Below are 11353 nucleotides of genomic sequence, written 5' to 3'. Positions count from 1 at the left end.
AGCCCATTTTCCAACATTTTCCAGTGTCTAATCACCGTTTACATGAAGGAATTCCTCCTGACGTCCAACCTAAACCTCTCCTGGTGCAACTTGAGGCCATGTCCTCCTGTCCTGTCCCTGTTCCCTGGGACCAGAGCCCGACCTCCCCCTGGCTGCACCCTCCTGTCAACAGGGAGTTGTAGAGAGCAAGAAGGGTCCCCCTGAGCCTCCTTTTCTTCAGGTTGAGCTCCCCCAGCTCCTCCTCTCAGACTGGTGACCCTTTCCCAGCTCCGTTTTCTGCTCTGGACTCGCTCCAGAACACCTCCAGGGACGGTGACTCCACCGTCTCCCCGGGCAGCCCATTCCAATGCCTGGCCACCCTTTCTGTAAAGAACGGGCAAGGCTGGAAGCACCATCCGATGTCACCGGGTCCGAGCTCCCTGCTCGGGTAGGGCGGGAGGGGACCACCGGAGGTCAGGGGGCAGGGTCCCGCGGGCAGGGCTCTCGGCAGCCCGTGGGCAGCGGCGATGAAGGGGCAGACCCAGGTTCCCCTCCCGCGGTGTCCCCGCGGCCCGTGATCTCCGGGCCGCGTCTCCCGCACGGCGCAGGCGCGGCAGAGGAGCGCGGGAGGTGACGCGAGAGGCGCGCGCGGCGGTGACGCGAGAGGCGCGCGCGGCGGTGACGCGAAAGGCGCGCGCGGCGGTGACGCGAAAGGCGCGCGCGGCGGCCGCTCAGTGCAGCGGTGGCGATGAAGGTGGCGGTGGCCGGGTGCTGCCACGGCGCCCTGGACAAGATGTACGAGACGCTGGAGCTGCTTCAGCGCCGCCACAACGTGCGGCCCGACCTGCTGCTCTGCTGCGGGGACTTCCAGGCCGTGCGCAACGAGGCGGACCTGCGGTGCATGGCCGTACCGGCCAAGTACCGGCACATGCAGACCTTTTACCGGTGAGCGCCGCCGGCCCGGCCCCGGCCCCCGACCCGACCCACGCGGGCTTGGCCGGGTCCAGCAGCTGCCGTGTCTCCGCAGGTACTACTCGGGCGAGAAGAAAGCCCCGGTGCTCACCGTGTTCATCGGCGGCAACCACGAGGCTTCCAACCACCTGCAGGAGCTGCCTTACGGCGGGTGGGTCGCGCCCAACATCTACTACTTGGGTAAGGTCCCTCCGCTCCAGTCCCGGTCCCCCGGCGATTTCCCCCACAGCCCCTGCCCTGCCCGGCCCCTCCGTGACCGCCCTCCCGTGTCCCGCAGGTTACGCGGGCGTGGTGCGGTTCCGCGGCGTGAGGATCGGCGGCATCTCGGGCATCTTCAAGTCTCACGACTACCGGAAAGGTACCGGGGCAGCGGGACCGGCGGGGCGGGCAGCCGAGAGGGGGGAGCCGGGGCCGCAGCCTGGTGTGAGGGTCTGGCTGTGCTCAGCCCCGAAACGTCTCTTAGCGTGGAAACGGCCCTTGGTTCAATACACGGATTTTTCTGGAGTTGGTAGATGAGTCTGTAGCTGCCCGGCAACCACAGCAGGAAGCAAGGCGCCTTTGGCGTGTTGTGGTACAGCGTATATTTTTCCATGGCAGTGTCCTTTCAGCGTGCAGTGCAACACTGGTTTTCCTTGAGTGAAACAGTCAGTTTATAACTGTGACACTATATAAGTGTATTGTCCTGCCCTGAAGTTTAGGGCCAGTACATCTTGTTCCTCCTGGTTATGTGGGTGTGTATTCAAGAGTTCTTCCTGGGAAGGGTGTCACAGATGATACCCCGTGTCAGTGAGTAGAAGATAGTTTATTCTTTCTGATCTCAGCACTTGAAAGAGTGGTCTCTGTGGTTACTGTACTGTGCTGTCTTTAGTAACAAATAACTTCAGAGAAGCTTTACAAAGTACTGAATCAGTTTTCTAGAACACTTGGTTCTGTGTAATGCTTGCCAATGCTAATTCAATTTGCTGTCATCAAGGGGGCACTTTATATGCCTAAATATTGCATGAGGGAGATGAGATTCTTTAGGCAATAACTAAAACAGCAATTTTTCTGTCAATTCTGTAGAGTATGTAGGAGCTATGCTAGGCATTCATGTGTTTTGGCCTAAGGCAAAGTTGGAAACTCATCCCTTTGTCAGGATACATGTTGGTGCTTCCGGAGCCTGTGGTGCCTCTGGACAGTGACTGGGATGTTTAGGCTGCTGCTGAACCTGTTAAGCTGTAGTTTCATGGTGGGTGGCAGCGCTCTGAACAATCATGAAAAATCACAGTCTTGTATTTGGGGTTACTCTAGGTGCCTGTGTGACCCAAAAAAGCTGCTGTGTCAGAGGAAACTAGTGATTCAGACAACTATTCTTTTTTCCAACATTTCAGGCCACTTTGAGTGCCCACCATACAACCAGCAGACCATCAGAAGTGCTTACCACGTGAGGAATATTGAAGTCTTCAAACTCAAACAGGTCAGTGAAAAGCCCATTCTATAAACAAGGGTAATTTTCATTAATTTGGAAATAGAAAGTTAAAGCTACTCTGATCACATATGCTGAATATTGAACATGCTTTAACAGGTTGATCAGAACATCTGAGGGGTGTGTCCTTTGAGGAGGAATATTGTGCTGAGCCATTATCCCTTTTAAATAAAGCTTTTAAAAGTTTCCTGGGGAAGAAGATACCTTTGACTGTGGGCAGAGGACTTGCTCTCTATCTATGATTTCCTTTGAGTGCCTGACTTATGGTGATGATATGAACTCTTTTATAAGGCCGTATAAAGCACAGCTGGCTGCCTCAAGTAATCTCCAAACCCCTTTGTAAATATGTTGTATTTATGCCATGTGCTTTTTGGCCTGACAGCTAAAACGTCCCATCGATATATTTATGTCACATGACTGGCCAAGGAGCATCTATCACTATGGAAACAAGAAACAACTCCTCAAAATGAAATCCTTCTTCCGTCAAGAAGTGGAGAGCAACACTTTGGGAAGCCCTGCTGCTTCAGAGCTTCTGCAGCACCTGAAACCCACCTACTGGTTCTCAGCACATCTCCACGTTAAATTTGCAGCTTTCATGCAACACGAGGTAAAGGGAGACAGAAAATGAATGTTTGTGTCCCAAGCACACTTTAGAATTCTCATTCAGGTAATCATGTCCAGAAAAGCAATTTAGTGGTTTTTGTTCTTAAAGGTCAGTTAAAACCATGAAAGATTAAGTGGTGTTAGGATTACTGTTTTATGTAAACTAAAGAGGTGTTATAAATGAAGGGTGTAAATCCCTAATCTTCTTCAGGAACAGCATGAAATAGCTATTGTTCTTGAAATTCGTTAATTTAACTGTATAGAAAAGCACTCTTCTGCTCTGTTGGGGAAGTAGGTAACTTCACAATAGCTGAGAAAAAGAAGGCAACTTCAAAAAAGGTGATAAGGGAGTGACTGAAGAGGATGGTTAGCTGACAGTGGGAAGATCCCTGTAGTACAGTTTTGCAGGTCTGGTAGCCCAGGTTTAAGCCAAAAACCAGTCTGTAGCTGAAACAGTTATTTCTGAAGTGGTGCCAGTCCTATTTGCAAGTTATTTATCTATAAAAATGTAAGTCCAGACCTTGTAGACTCGACAAGTCTGTTTCCAATTAAATTTCAATTTTTCTTTTCCAAGGCTGTATGTGCTCAGCTTCCTTGGTTAGTGCTGAAATGTAGCTCTTGCTTTATCTTGCTAATATCTGCATCCTGCTTCCTGTTAGACTCCCAGTGAAGTCTGTCATTCTCTTTGTCCCTGCTAATTTTCTATTTCAAAAAGTATTTTTCTGTAGAAATTAACCCTTTAAACCTGTCTATACAGCTTGTTTAGAATGGTCAAATTTCACATAAGTGTTAATGATTGTGTTAACCATTTGCTTCCTAGACAAACTCCAAAGAAGAGTTACCAAAAGCAACCAAGTTTCTGGCTCTGGATAAGTGCTTGCCACACAGAGACTTCCTGCAGGTGATGAACATTTGTAGAAGGTTTTCACTTTAAGAATTTCATTTGTTTGAACTGCTAGTGCTATTCTTAGGTATAAGATGAAGAATAGTGATGATAAGTGGAGGAATTTTAAAGAAACTAGGAATGCTGGGTGTATGGAATAGTCTTTGTAGGATTTTGTCCTGAACTAGGCAGACCATGTTGTGTAGGTGCAGTGTTTCCTTAATCCTACCATTTCCATCCAGCTTAGAACAAGTACCTGACTCCAATGGATGAGTCTAAAATAAATTATTGTGAGAGTGGGCTGCTGACAGCGTGTTTTTCAAATGCAGTGGCAGAAAATGGTCAGGGCTGTGCAGTGGCAGCCGGGCTCCTGAAAGCAGCTGGGAGATGCTCTCTTGGAGTGAGGAGGAGTTTTTCCCTGAGGCCCCAAGGAGATTGTGGGAGTCCTTCCCAGGGAGATTGGGCGTTTACAAGGTCCCAGTCCCACGGCCACTCTGCTGAGCTGAGCTCACACACAGTAAGGAGAAGCAGTGAAGGACAGAGCTCCACAGTGGCAGCGAATTCTCCCTGTAGCAGCAGCCTGGCACCAAGACCACAACTGTCTCACCTCTGATCCTGAGAGTGAGCAAGGGCCGACCCCAGCTCCTCACCCCCAGCCAAAAACTGGCAGTATCTCTGCCTTTCCCAAGAGAAACCCCCCCACCTAAGAGATGTAGCAAACTACATACCCTCCCTTGTCTTGGCCACATCTTTTTTCTCTTAAGTATCTGTTGTTCTGATCTCTTAGATAACAAATGGGAGAAAAATTCCTGATGATAAACTGAAAAAAAAAAAAAAGAAAAAAAATCCTGCCCTCCAACAGAAGGCAGCATGAATTTAGAAGCAGGCAAATTCTAAGTTCCATCATTGTCCAGTTGCTGGCAGTAAGGGAGAGAGTGTGTTCTGCTTTTTAATTGCTCTAAGCTGAAATTTAGAAATGCCTTTTTTACTGTTATTGTCCTTTGTTAGCCCTTCATGAGGGGCTGGCTTGAGAGGATTTGTTTGGTTGATACCACTAGTTCAATGTACCTTAAACTTCATTAAAACTCTGTACAGTGAAACTTTAATCAGATTCTGGTGTCAAGAGAAATAACTCACTTCATCTGTTTTCTGTGTGTTTGTAAGTAGATAATAGATGTGGAGCATGATCCCAATGCAGGCGACTCGCTGGAGTATGATGCCGAGTGGATTGCAATCCTCAAGGCCACCAACAGTCTTGTTAATGTGACCCAGAGCTCCTGGAATATGCCTGAAAACAATGGTCTCCATGCCAAGTAAGTTGTCTGCAAAACAGAGATGAAAGTGTGGTTTGATTGTTTTTTCTGGACTGGAAGTAAAGTTATATGGGACTTGTGTTTCTGTTCTGCAGCCTGTAATGCCTGCAGGACTTGGTAAATGCCTTGGGAAGAAAAGGGGATGTTGATAAAAGATTTAGTCTAAAGCATACAACTTTTTTACTCTTCGACCTGGGAAGTTTTGTTTTGCAAACTTAGATAACCAGCATTTGAAGGATAAAACTATACCATGAGGCTGAAAATCAGGCTGGTTTATGGACATGGGTTAACATAATACACTAATCCTTGGTGGGGAGAAGGGCGTCTCAGTACTGACCAAAAGAGAATGAAAACCTTCCTGGAAAAGCACTTGCAGAATAAAGTGTCTGTTGTAAAAGATTTTATAATCCATCTTTGAAGGTTGCACTGTGTGGTGGGAACAAGCAGTACCTTTTGACTTGCTACACTTGTTTAAACTTTATGCACTTGTTTAGGTGGGATTACAGTGTGACAGAAGAAGCCATTAAAGAGGTGCTAGAAGAGCTGAACCATGACCTCAAAATTCCTTGCAACTTCACATTGACAGCTGCTTGCTACGATCCCAGCAAGCCCCAAAAAAACATGGAGCCAGTTCATACCATCAATCCACAGACTACTGAGTTCTGTGCCCAGTTTGGCCTCACTGACATCAATGACAGGATCCAGCAGGCTAAAGAAGAGAGCTCAGGACGAGGTGAATGTGAAGAGGAGGAGGAAGAGGAGATGGACAGTACTGGGTCAGCAGAGGAGCCCAGTGAATACAATACAGATAATTCTGGCCTCTCATCCTTTAATCCGGATGAAATAATGCTGGATGAAGAAGGTGGCGATGAAGACTTGAGTACGTGTTCTGTAGATCCCTCCCCTGATCACCCTCCTGAGTTCTCTACGAGCTTCTCTGACATCCGGATCATGCCAGACTCCATGGTGGTGTCATCTGACGATGCCATGGACTCCAACAACGAGGAACTGGAGAAGTCTGGTGGGAGCAAGCAGGGGGAGGAAAAGAGCTCCACTGAGAGGTCGTTAAAGCGCATTGGTGGTGATGAGAACGGGAACAGTGGTGTTAAAAAAATCAAGAGAAGGAACCAAGCTATCTATGCTGCAGAGGATGAAGATAAAACAGATTAGTACTTCAGAGGGTGTGTAACTAAATTCTCTCCCAGCCTTTCTGTGGAAAGGTGGTGAGAATTGTACTGAACTACGCGTGCTTTTAATGTCACGTGATCTTAGTCATGTTACTTTCCTAAATTCAGAGGCTAGATGTACTTCTCACAGGGAAGGTGATTTACACAGAATAGACATCATAGAAAGAAGCTGAGACTTTTCCAACAAAGTACTTTTGCAAAGGATGTAAAGCTCATATATCCTTGATTTTGCTTCAGTTCTTGGTGTATGGTGTATACTCCATATCTTCGGCTGAACTAGACTCACCATGCTTGTTTAACATGAACTCTTAAACTATAGTTTCAGTCCAAGCGAGAGGATGTCTGATTTACAAGACTGAATGATTTTATTTTATTGCTTTTATCTTGTTTTATACTGAACTATTAATACAAAGTAGCATATGCAATAACCCTATGAATGAAATTTGAAAATAGAATTCCCATGATAACAAAACAGCAATAGAAGAATGAAGATTTTTGTTTCTGGTAATAGTAATGCCACAGAAAAAATCCTTGGTCATAAACAAAACAATATGTCTTGTCCAGGATTGGCTTTTAATTACAGTTTTGATAGCAAACCAAGTCTTGATTTGGAGAATTATGGTTTTATGGGGACCATGGAAGGGTGCATCTCTGTTCTTAAAACTCATTTTCGTTCTCTTTCTTAAAATTTGAGAACAATGTCTTAAAACGGAAGTAGTTAGGAAGGACAGCTTCCTAAATGTGGACACCACCATTATCTCAACTCTGACTAATTAGGGCTGTGTTTTGTGTTCATACAAGGTGGTGGGAGTATAAGTTGTCTGATACAGTAACGCCTCCCATTATCATTAGGGTCACTTTTCTCTTGTCATTTCAGTAGCTGTAACTTGCTGAACTCTTAAAACTGGATTTGGAATCTTCCAAAGCACCTTTGTAATCTTCAGCTGAGGGAGAACAGGAGCTGCCAGAATAGACACCCTCTTTTTTTTTTTTTTTTTTGCCCTGAATTATTAGTAAATGGCACTCCTTTGGCCTAAGAGGCGATGGGGATAAAACTGAGTTAATTAATGAAAATGGCAATGTTTTCAAGCATATGCCATTAGACTCATTAGCCTTCCTGACAGATGGAATTCTTAGATGGAGTTCCTTACGGCTGTGCTGCCCCAAGAGCAGAAGTAGCTCCTGTCCTTTTCCTCCTCCAAGGCACAGGAACTGAGAAGAAGAAATCATCCTGACAGGAACAGGGAACTGGACAGGGAGCAGTGAGTGAAATGCATATGAGTGTGAATTGTATATCAGGGTCAGGAATTGTGTCTTTAAATCATTTCCATGATCTGGGGTTCATCTTGCTTCCTCTTCTGTCAAGCAGTTCACAACAAAAACTAAGTTAAGTATTCAAGGGCTAGGAAAGGGCGTAATTAATGCTCTCAACAGTTGAATTAACAGCTCATCTGTCAGAACAGCACCAAAGAGCTGTGCTGAGGTATGAGGAGAAACTGGGAGTAACCCGGGTGTAACAGTTAGGGTATTTTAAATAGCAGTGAACTGTCAGGTAAGTTATTGAAGCAGACGAATTTCTTTAAGGGTCCTGGGTCTGCAGTGGTAAAATCTTAGTTATGCCTCATGATTTGAACACTATAATGGAAATAAAGCATTTTAAATATAAATTCTGTTACGGATTTGAAAAGCCTCCCAAGGAACCTAAGCATGGCATTGAGTTCTCAGGGTCCCTGCGCAGGAATAGAGGATGTATCTTGCATGTAACAGACTTTTCAGTCTGATTCCTTTTGTTTTTAAAATAAATTTCAGTCCTATGTTGTCCCATGCCTCCCCACGCCTCTTCTGATAAATGTGTTTCTAGAAGGCAGGAGACTTAGGCAAGACACAATACTGATTTTTGAACCTTTAAAGATTTTTTAATAAAGTATTTCAGCATCCATTGAGCAGATTGCAGCTGGTAAACACAGTGAACATAAATGTTTTTTCAGTGTGAATCATGTCTGACCTCTGGAGTTGCTGTGCCCTTTCCTGCAGCTGTTTACACCCTCTTTGCATTTTGCAAAAGTGTCCTCCCCTACCTTGCTTTCATCCATTATGGATTTTCCATGTTGGCAGGATTCTGTGCTGTATGGAGGATTCACTAGAAGTGCTGAGCTTCTCCAGTAAAGGCCAGATACTTCAAAAAGGAAAACTAGGGAATGCTGACAAGTTTAAATTGGCTTTTAAGACCCAGAGTCTCCAGTCTTCTTTAAAAAGATTTAGTCTCTCTGAAAACTTCTGATATTTTGATGTGAAACCTCTAGAAAACGTTTCTCTGTACAACCCTTGTATTGCAGTGTTTTCATTGAGTGTACTTAGTCTGAAACTGGTTTTGCTGTTATTAATGCTTGAGAAAAGTATTCGCCTGTTTCATCCCAAGCCAGCACAAAGGTTTTTTTCACAGCATGTAATCAGTCTGCTCAGAGAAAAACAGCAAAGAGGTATAGCCTTATTTCATAATGGAGTATTTTTAAATTAAACCTATTAAAGTCACCTCGTGACTGCATCCTAAGGTATGTTTACTGTACTCCCGTTATCCTGTGCAGTCTCTAGCAGCTGCCAAACGCCTGTTTTCCTGGGTAGGGCATAGGTTGAGAGGTATGAACTCGAGTTGTGATGTTTGTGCTATCTTTTTCTAGCTTTACCATCCTCCCATTTAGTTCTGACTTCAGGGTGGGTAGAGTCAGTGTGCCCATGCCTCAGGCTGTGTAATACAGTGAGGCTAATAAAAAAATAGCAGATCTTACAGACCCTGTAGCACATCTTAGTGAACTCCTGGGTTGTTCGGGATGTTTTCTGTGAAAAATGCAAAACCAAACAAATCAATGCTGGGTAACAAAAGCAGTGACAAACTAAAGGAACCCAAACCGCATCTGTGCAGTGAGGCTTGGAGGAAAGGGCGGGCTGGGGCTCGTTTCGGTTCGGATCTGCTCGGGCTGGGCTCGGCTCCGCTCGGCTCCGCTCGGCTCGGGCCGTCACTCTCCGCGTCCCGGGAAGGCCGCGCCCTGCCCCGCGCGTGCGCACGGCGGGCGCCGTTCCGCACGCGGGCGGCGCGCGGCGGCGCAGGCGCGGTGGGGCGGCAGCGGGGGTTCGGCGCCGGCCGGTTCGCTGGGCCCGCCCCGCTACCCCCGGCCCCCGCCCGCCGCGCGCCCGCCATGAGCCCGCGCCCGCCGGCCTGAGGCGCCGCCGGTGCCGGAGCGCTCCGCCAAGATGGCGTGCGTGCTGGAGGCGCCGCTCCGCATGAGCGTCCTCTCGGTGAGTGCCGCGGGCCGGGCCCCGCCTGACCTTGGCCCCCGCTGGGCCCCGCTGTCCGGCGGCGCCGGGAGCGGCCCTGGGGCTGCGCCGGGAGCGGGGGCGGTGCGGGCGGCGGGGCCGCTCTCCTTCCCTCTGTCCCCCGCGCCGCAACTTATCCCGGCGCTGGTTTTCCCCCTACGAGGAGCCCGTGCCGCGGCCGCGGAGGCACCGGCGCTCTGGACGTGTCGTTCGCCGCTGCCGGCTCGGGCTCCCGGCCGCGGGAGCCGCTGCTCGGCACGCGGAGGGCCCGGCTGCCCTTCCGGGGGGCTGCGGAGCGGGGCAGGGCTCCCGGGTGCGCTCGGGTCGGGGGCTGTGCCGGGGCCGGGGCTCGCTCCTCGCGGCGTCCCGGCTCCTGCGGCAGGGAGGAGCCGCCGTGCTGGGGGAGCCTGTGACAGCCACCCTCCCTTCCCGGGGGACGGCCCAGGGCGCACGGCGGTCCTGCTGCATCGCACGGGGCTGGGAGTAGCGATGCAAAAGGTGCAGCCCGGGCGCTGCCGCAGGAGCAGAGGGTTGGCGCTTTCCCTTCTGTTTCCTGAAAAACTCGTGTTGGTTAAGAGAGCTGGTAAATTCTTTTTTTTTTTTTTTTTTTGGGGGGGGAACTGCCTTGCACTTGAATACACTTCTACATGTTGCAGACTTCGTAGCTGATGGGGTGGAAGCCAGCATATTTTAGAAACAGAAAGCTACGGGTTCTCTGAAGTCTAGAAGAGTTTTACATGTAAATACGTAGGTCAGATAGCTAGAAGTGTATTGCTATTCTCAAAAATACTGTCTTTGGTTACATGGTGGAAGTGTATCTGTAGAACTTACGTGGCATAATTTAATAGTGTTCCTGGAGACAAAGGAGTCCTGCTGCCTCTAGATGATTCTTCTCTGTGATGTGAGACCACAGGCAAGAAGCTGCTGGTGTCTCTTGACATCGGGGTGGGGAAGCAGGAGTAGATTCAGCCCCATAGCAGATACTTGCTAAAGCGAAGAAGAGTTTTCAACTCTTAGAGTTTTTCTCAAGGAAAACTCATAAGGAAAAAATGGGCAAAGCTTAATGAAAAGAGAGCTGGCAAAAAAAAAAAAAAAAAAAAGAAAAGTGAGATAATGGCAACACATCCTGGCAAGTGTTCTTGAGAACCTGTAGGGAAAATTCCCTTCCCCTTTCCCACCCTTGTATTTTGGAATGCTTGCCATCTCCGACTTTGGATCTTCTCAAAAGGAATAACTAATCAGTGGTGCATAAGTGTGGAGCTTACAAGCATGGTCCTGTTGCCGAGAAGGGAATTCTCTTTGTCTTGTACAGCACTATGAGAATGTTGTGGGGAGTACTGTGCTGCTGTCTCATTGAAGGTCTGTGGCACAGGATCTGAAATGTAGGTATGTTGTGACAAAGTAAGTTACAGAAAAATGTCTTGTTATGAGCTTCCTTCTTTTGGAGAGCTTATTTGTGGGTCTTGAGCAGCATTAACTGCTCTTTGAAACTTTTTATTCCAGGAATTAATTTTTATTCTATATAGTAATTAAACATAATAAAATTGTGATTCAAGGTAGTGCTAATTACTGTAGTTCATAAATAGTTCTCTGTTAACTTGCTTTGGCACTTACCATGTTGTTATCTACATTAAGCACC

The 11353-nt window shown here is 47.7% G+C and overlaps 2 protein-coding genes across 14 annotated transcripts in view; both read left to right on the top strand.

The window, feature by feature from the left end:
• The first annotated feature begins 712 nt into the window (after window positions 1-712).
• On the top strand, window positions 713-8222 carry DBR1 (debranching RNA lariats 1). Its single transcript, XM_021537168.4, has 8 exons — window positions 713-924; window positions 1007-1131; window positions 1229-1309; window positions 2322-2407; window positions 2799-3023; window positions 3840-3920; window positions 5070-5215; window positions 5710-8222. Exons 1-8 carry the CDS (start codon window positions 728-730, stop codon window positions 6383-6385), a joined length of 1617 nt encoding a protein of 538 aa, XP_021392843.1. The 5' UTR covers window positions 713-727; the 3' UTR covers window positions 6386-8222.
• A 1278-nt stretch (window positions 8223-9500) lies between these two features.
• Window positions 9501-11353, top strand: part of ARMC8 (armadillo repeat containing 8) — a 62261-nt gene continuing 60408 nt past the window's right edge. For 2 of the 13 annotated variants that reach the window (XM_085587002.1, XM_021537171.3), the window contains exon 1: window positions 9556-9696. Coding sequence is in view for 7 of the 13 variants with exons in the window: in XM_085587003.1 (XP_085443129.1) it covers window positions 9652-9696 (45 nt within the window). In the remaining 6 variants the exon portion in view is untranslated. Of the gene's footprint in view, window positions 9697-11353 lie in introns of all 13 variants that reach the window. The other 11 variants (XM_085587003.1, XM_085587008.1, XM_021537170.3 and 8 more) reach the window with 11 other exon arrangements.

Source organism: Lonchura striata, chromosome 9, assembly GCF_050655825.1.
Source record: "Lonchura striata isolate lonStrDom1 chromosome 9, ASM5065582v1, whole genome shotgun sequence".
Taxonomy (NCBI): domain Eukaryota; kingdom Metazoa; phylum Chordata; class Aves; order Passeriformes; family Estrildidae; genus Lonchura; species Lonchura striata.
The sequence above is the reverse complement of the archived record's forward strand: the minus strand, read 5'-3'. Positions and strand labels throughout refer to the sequence as shown.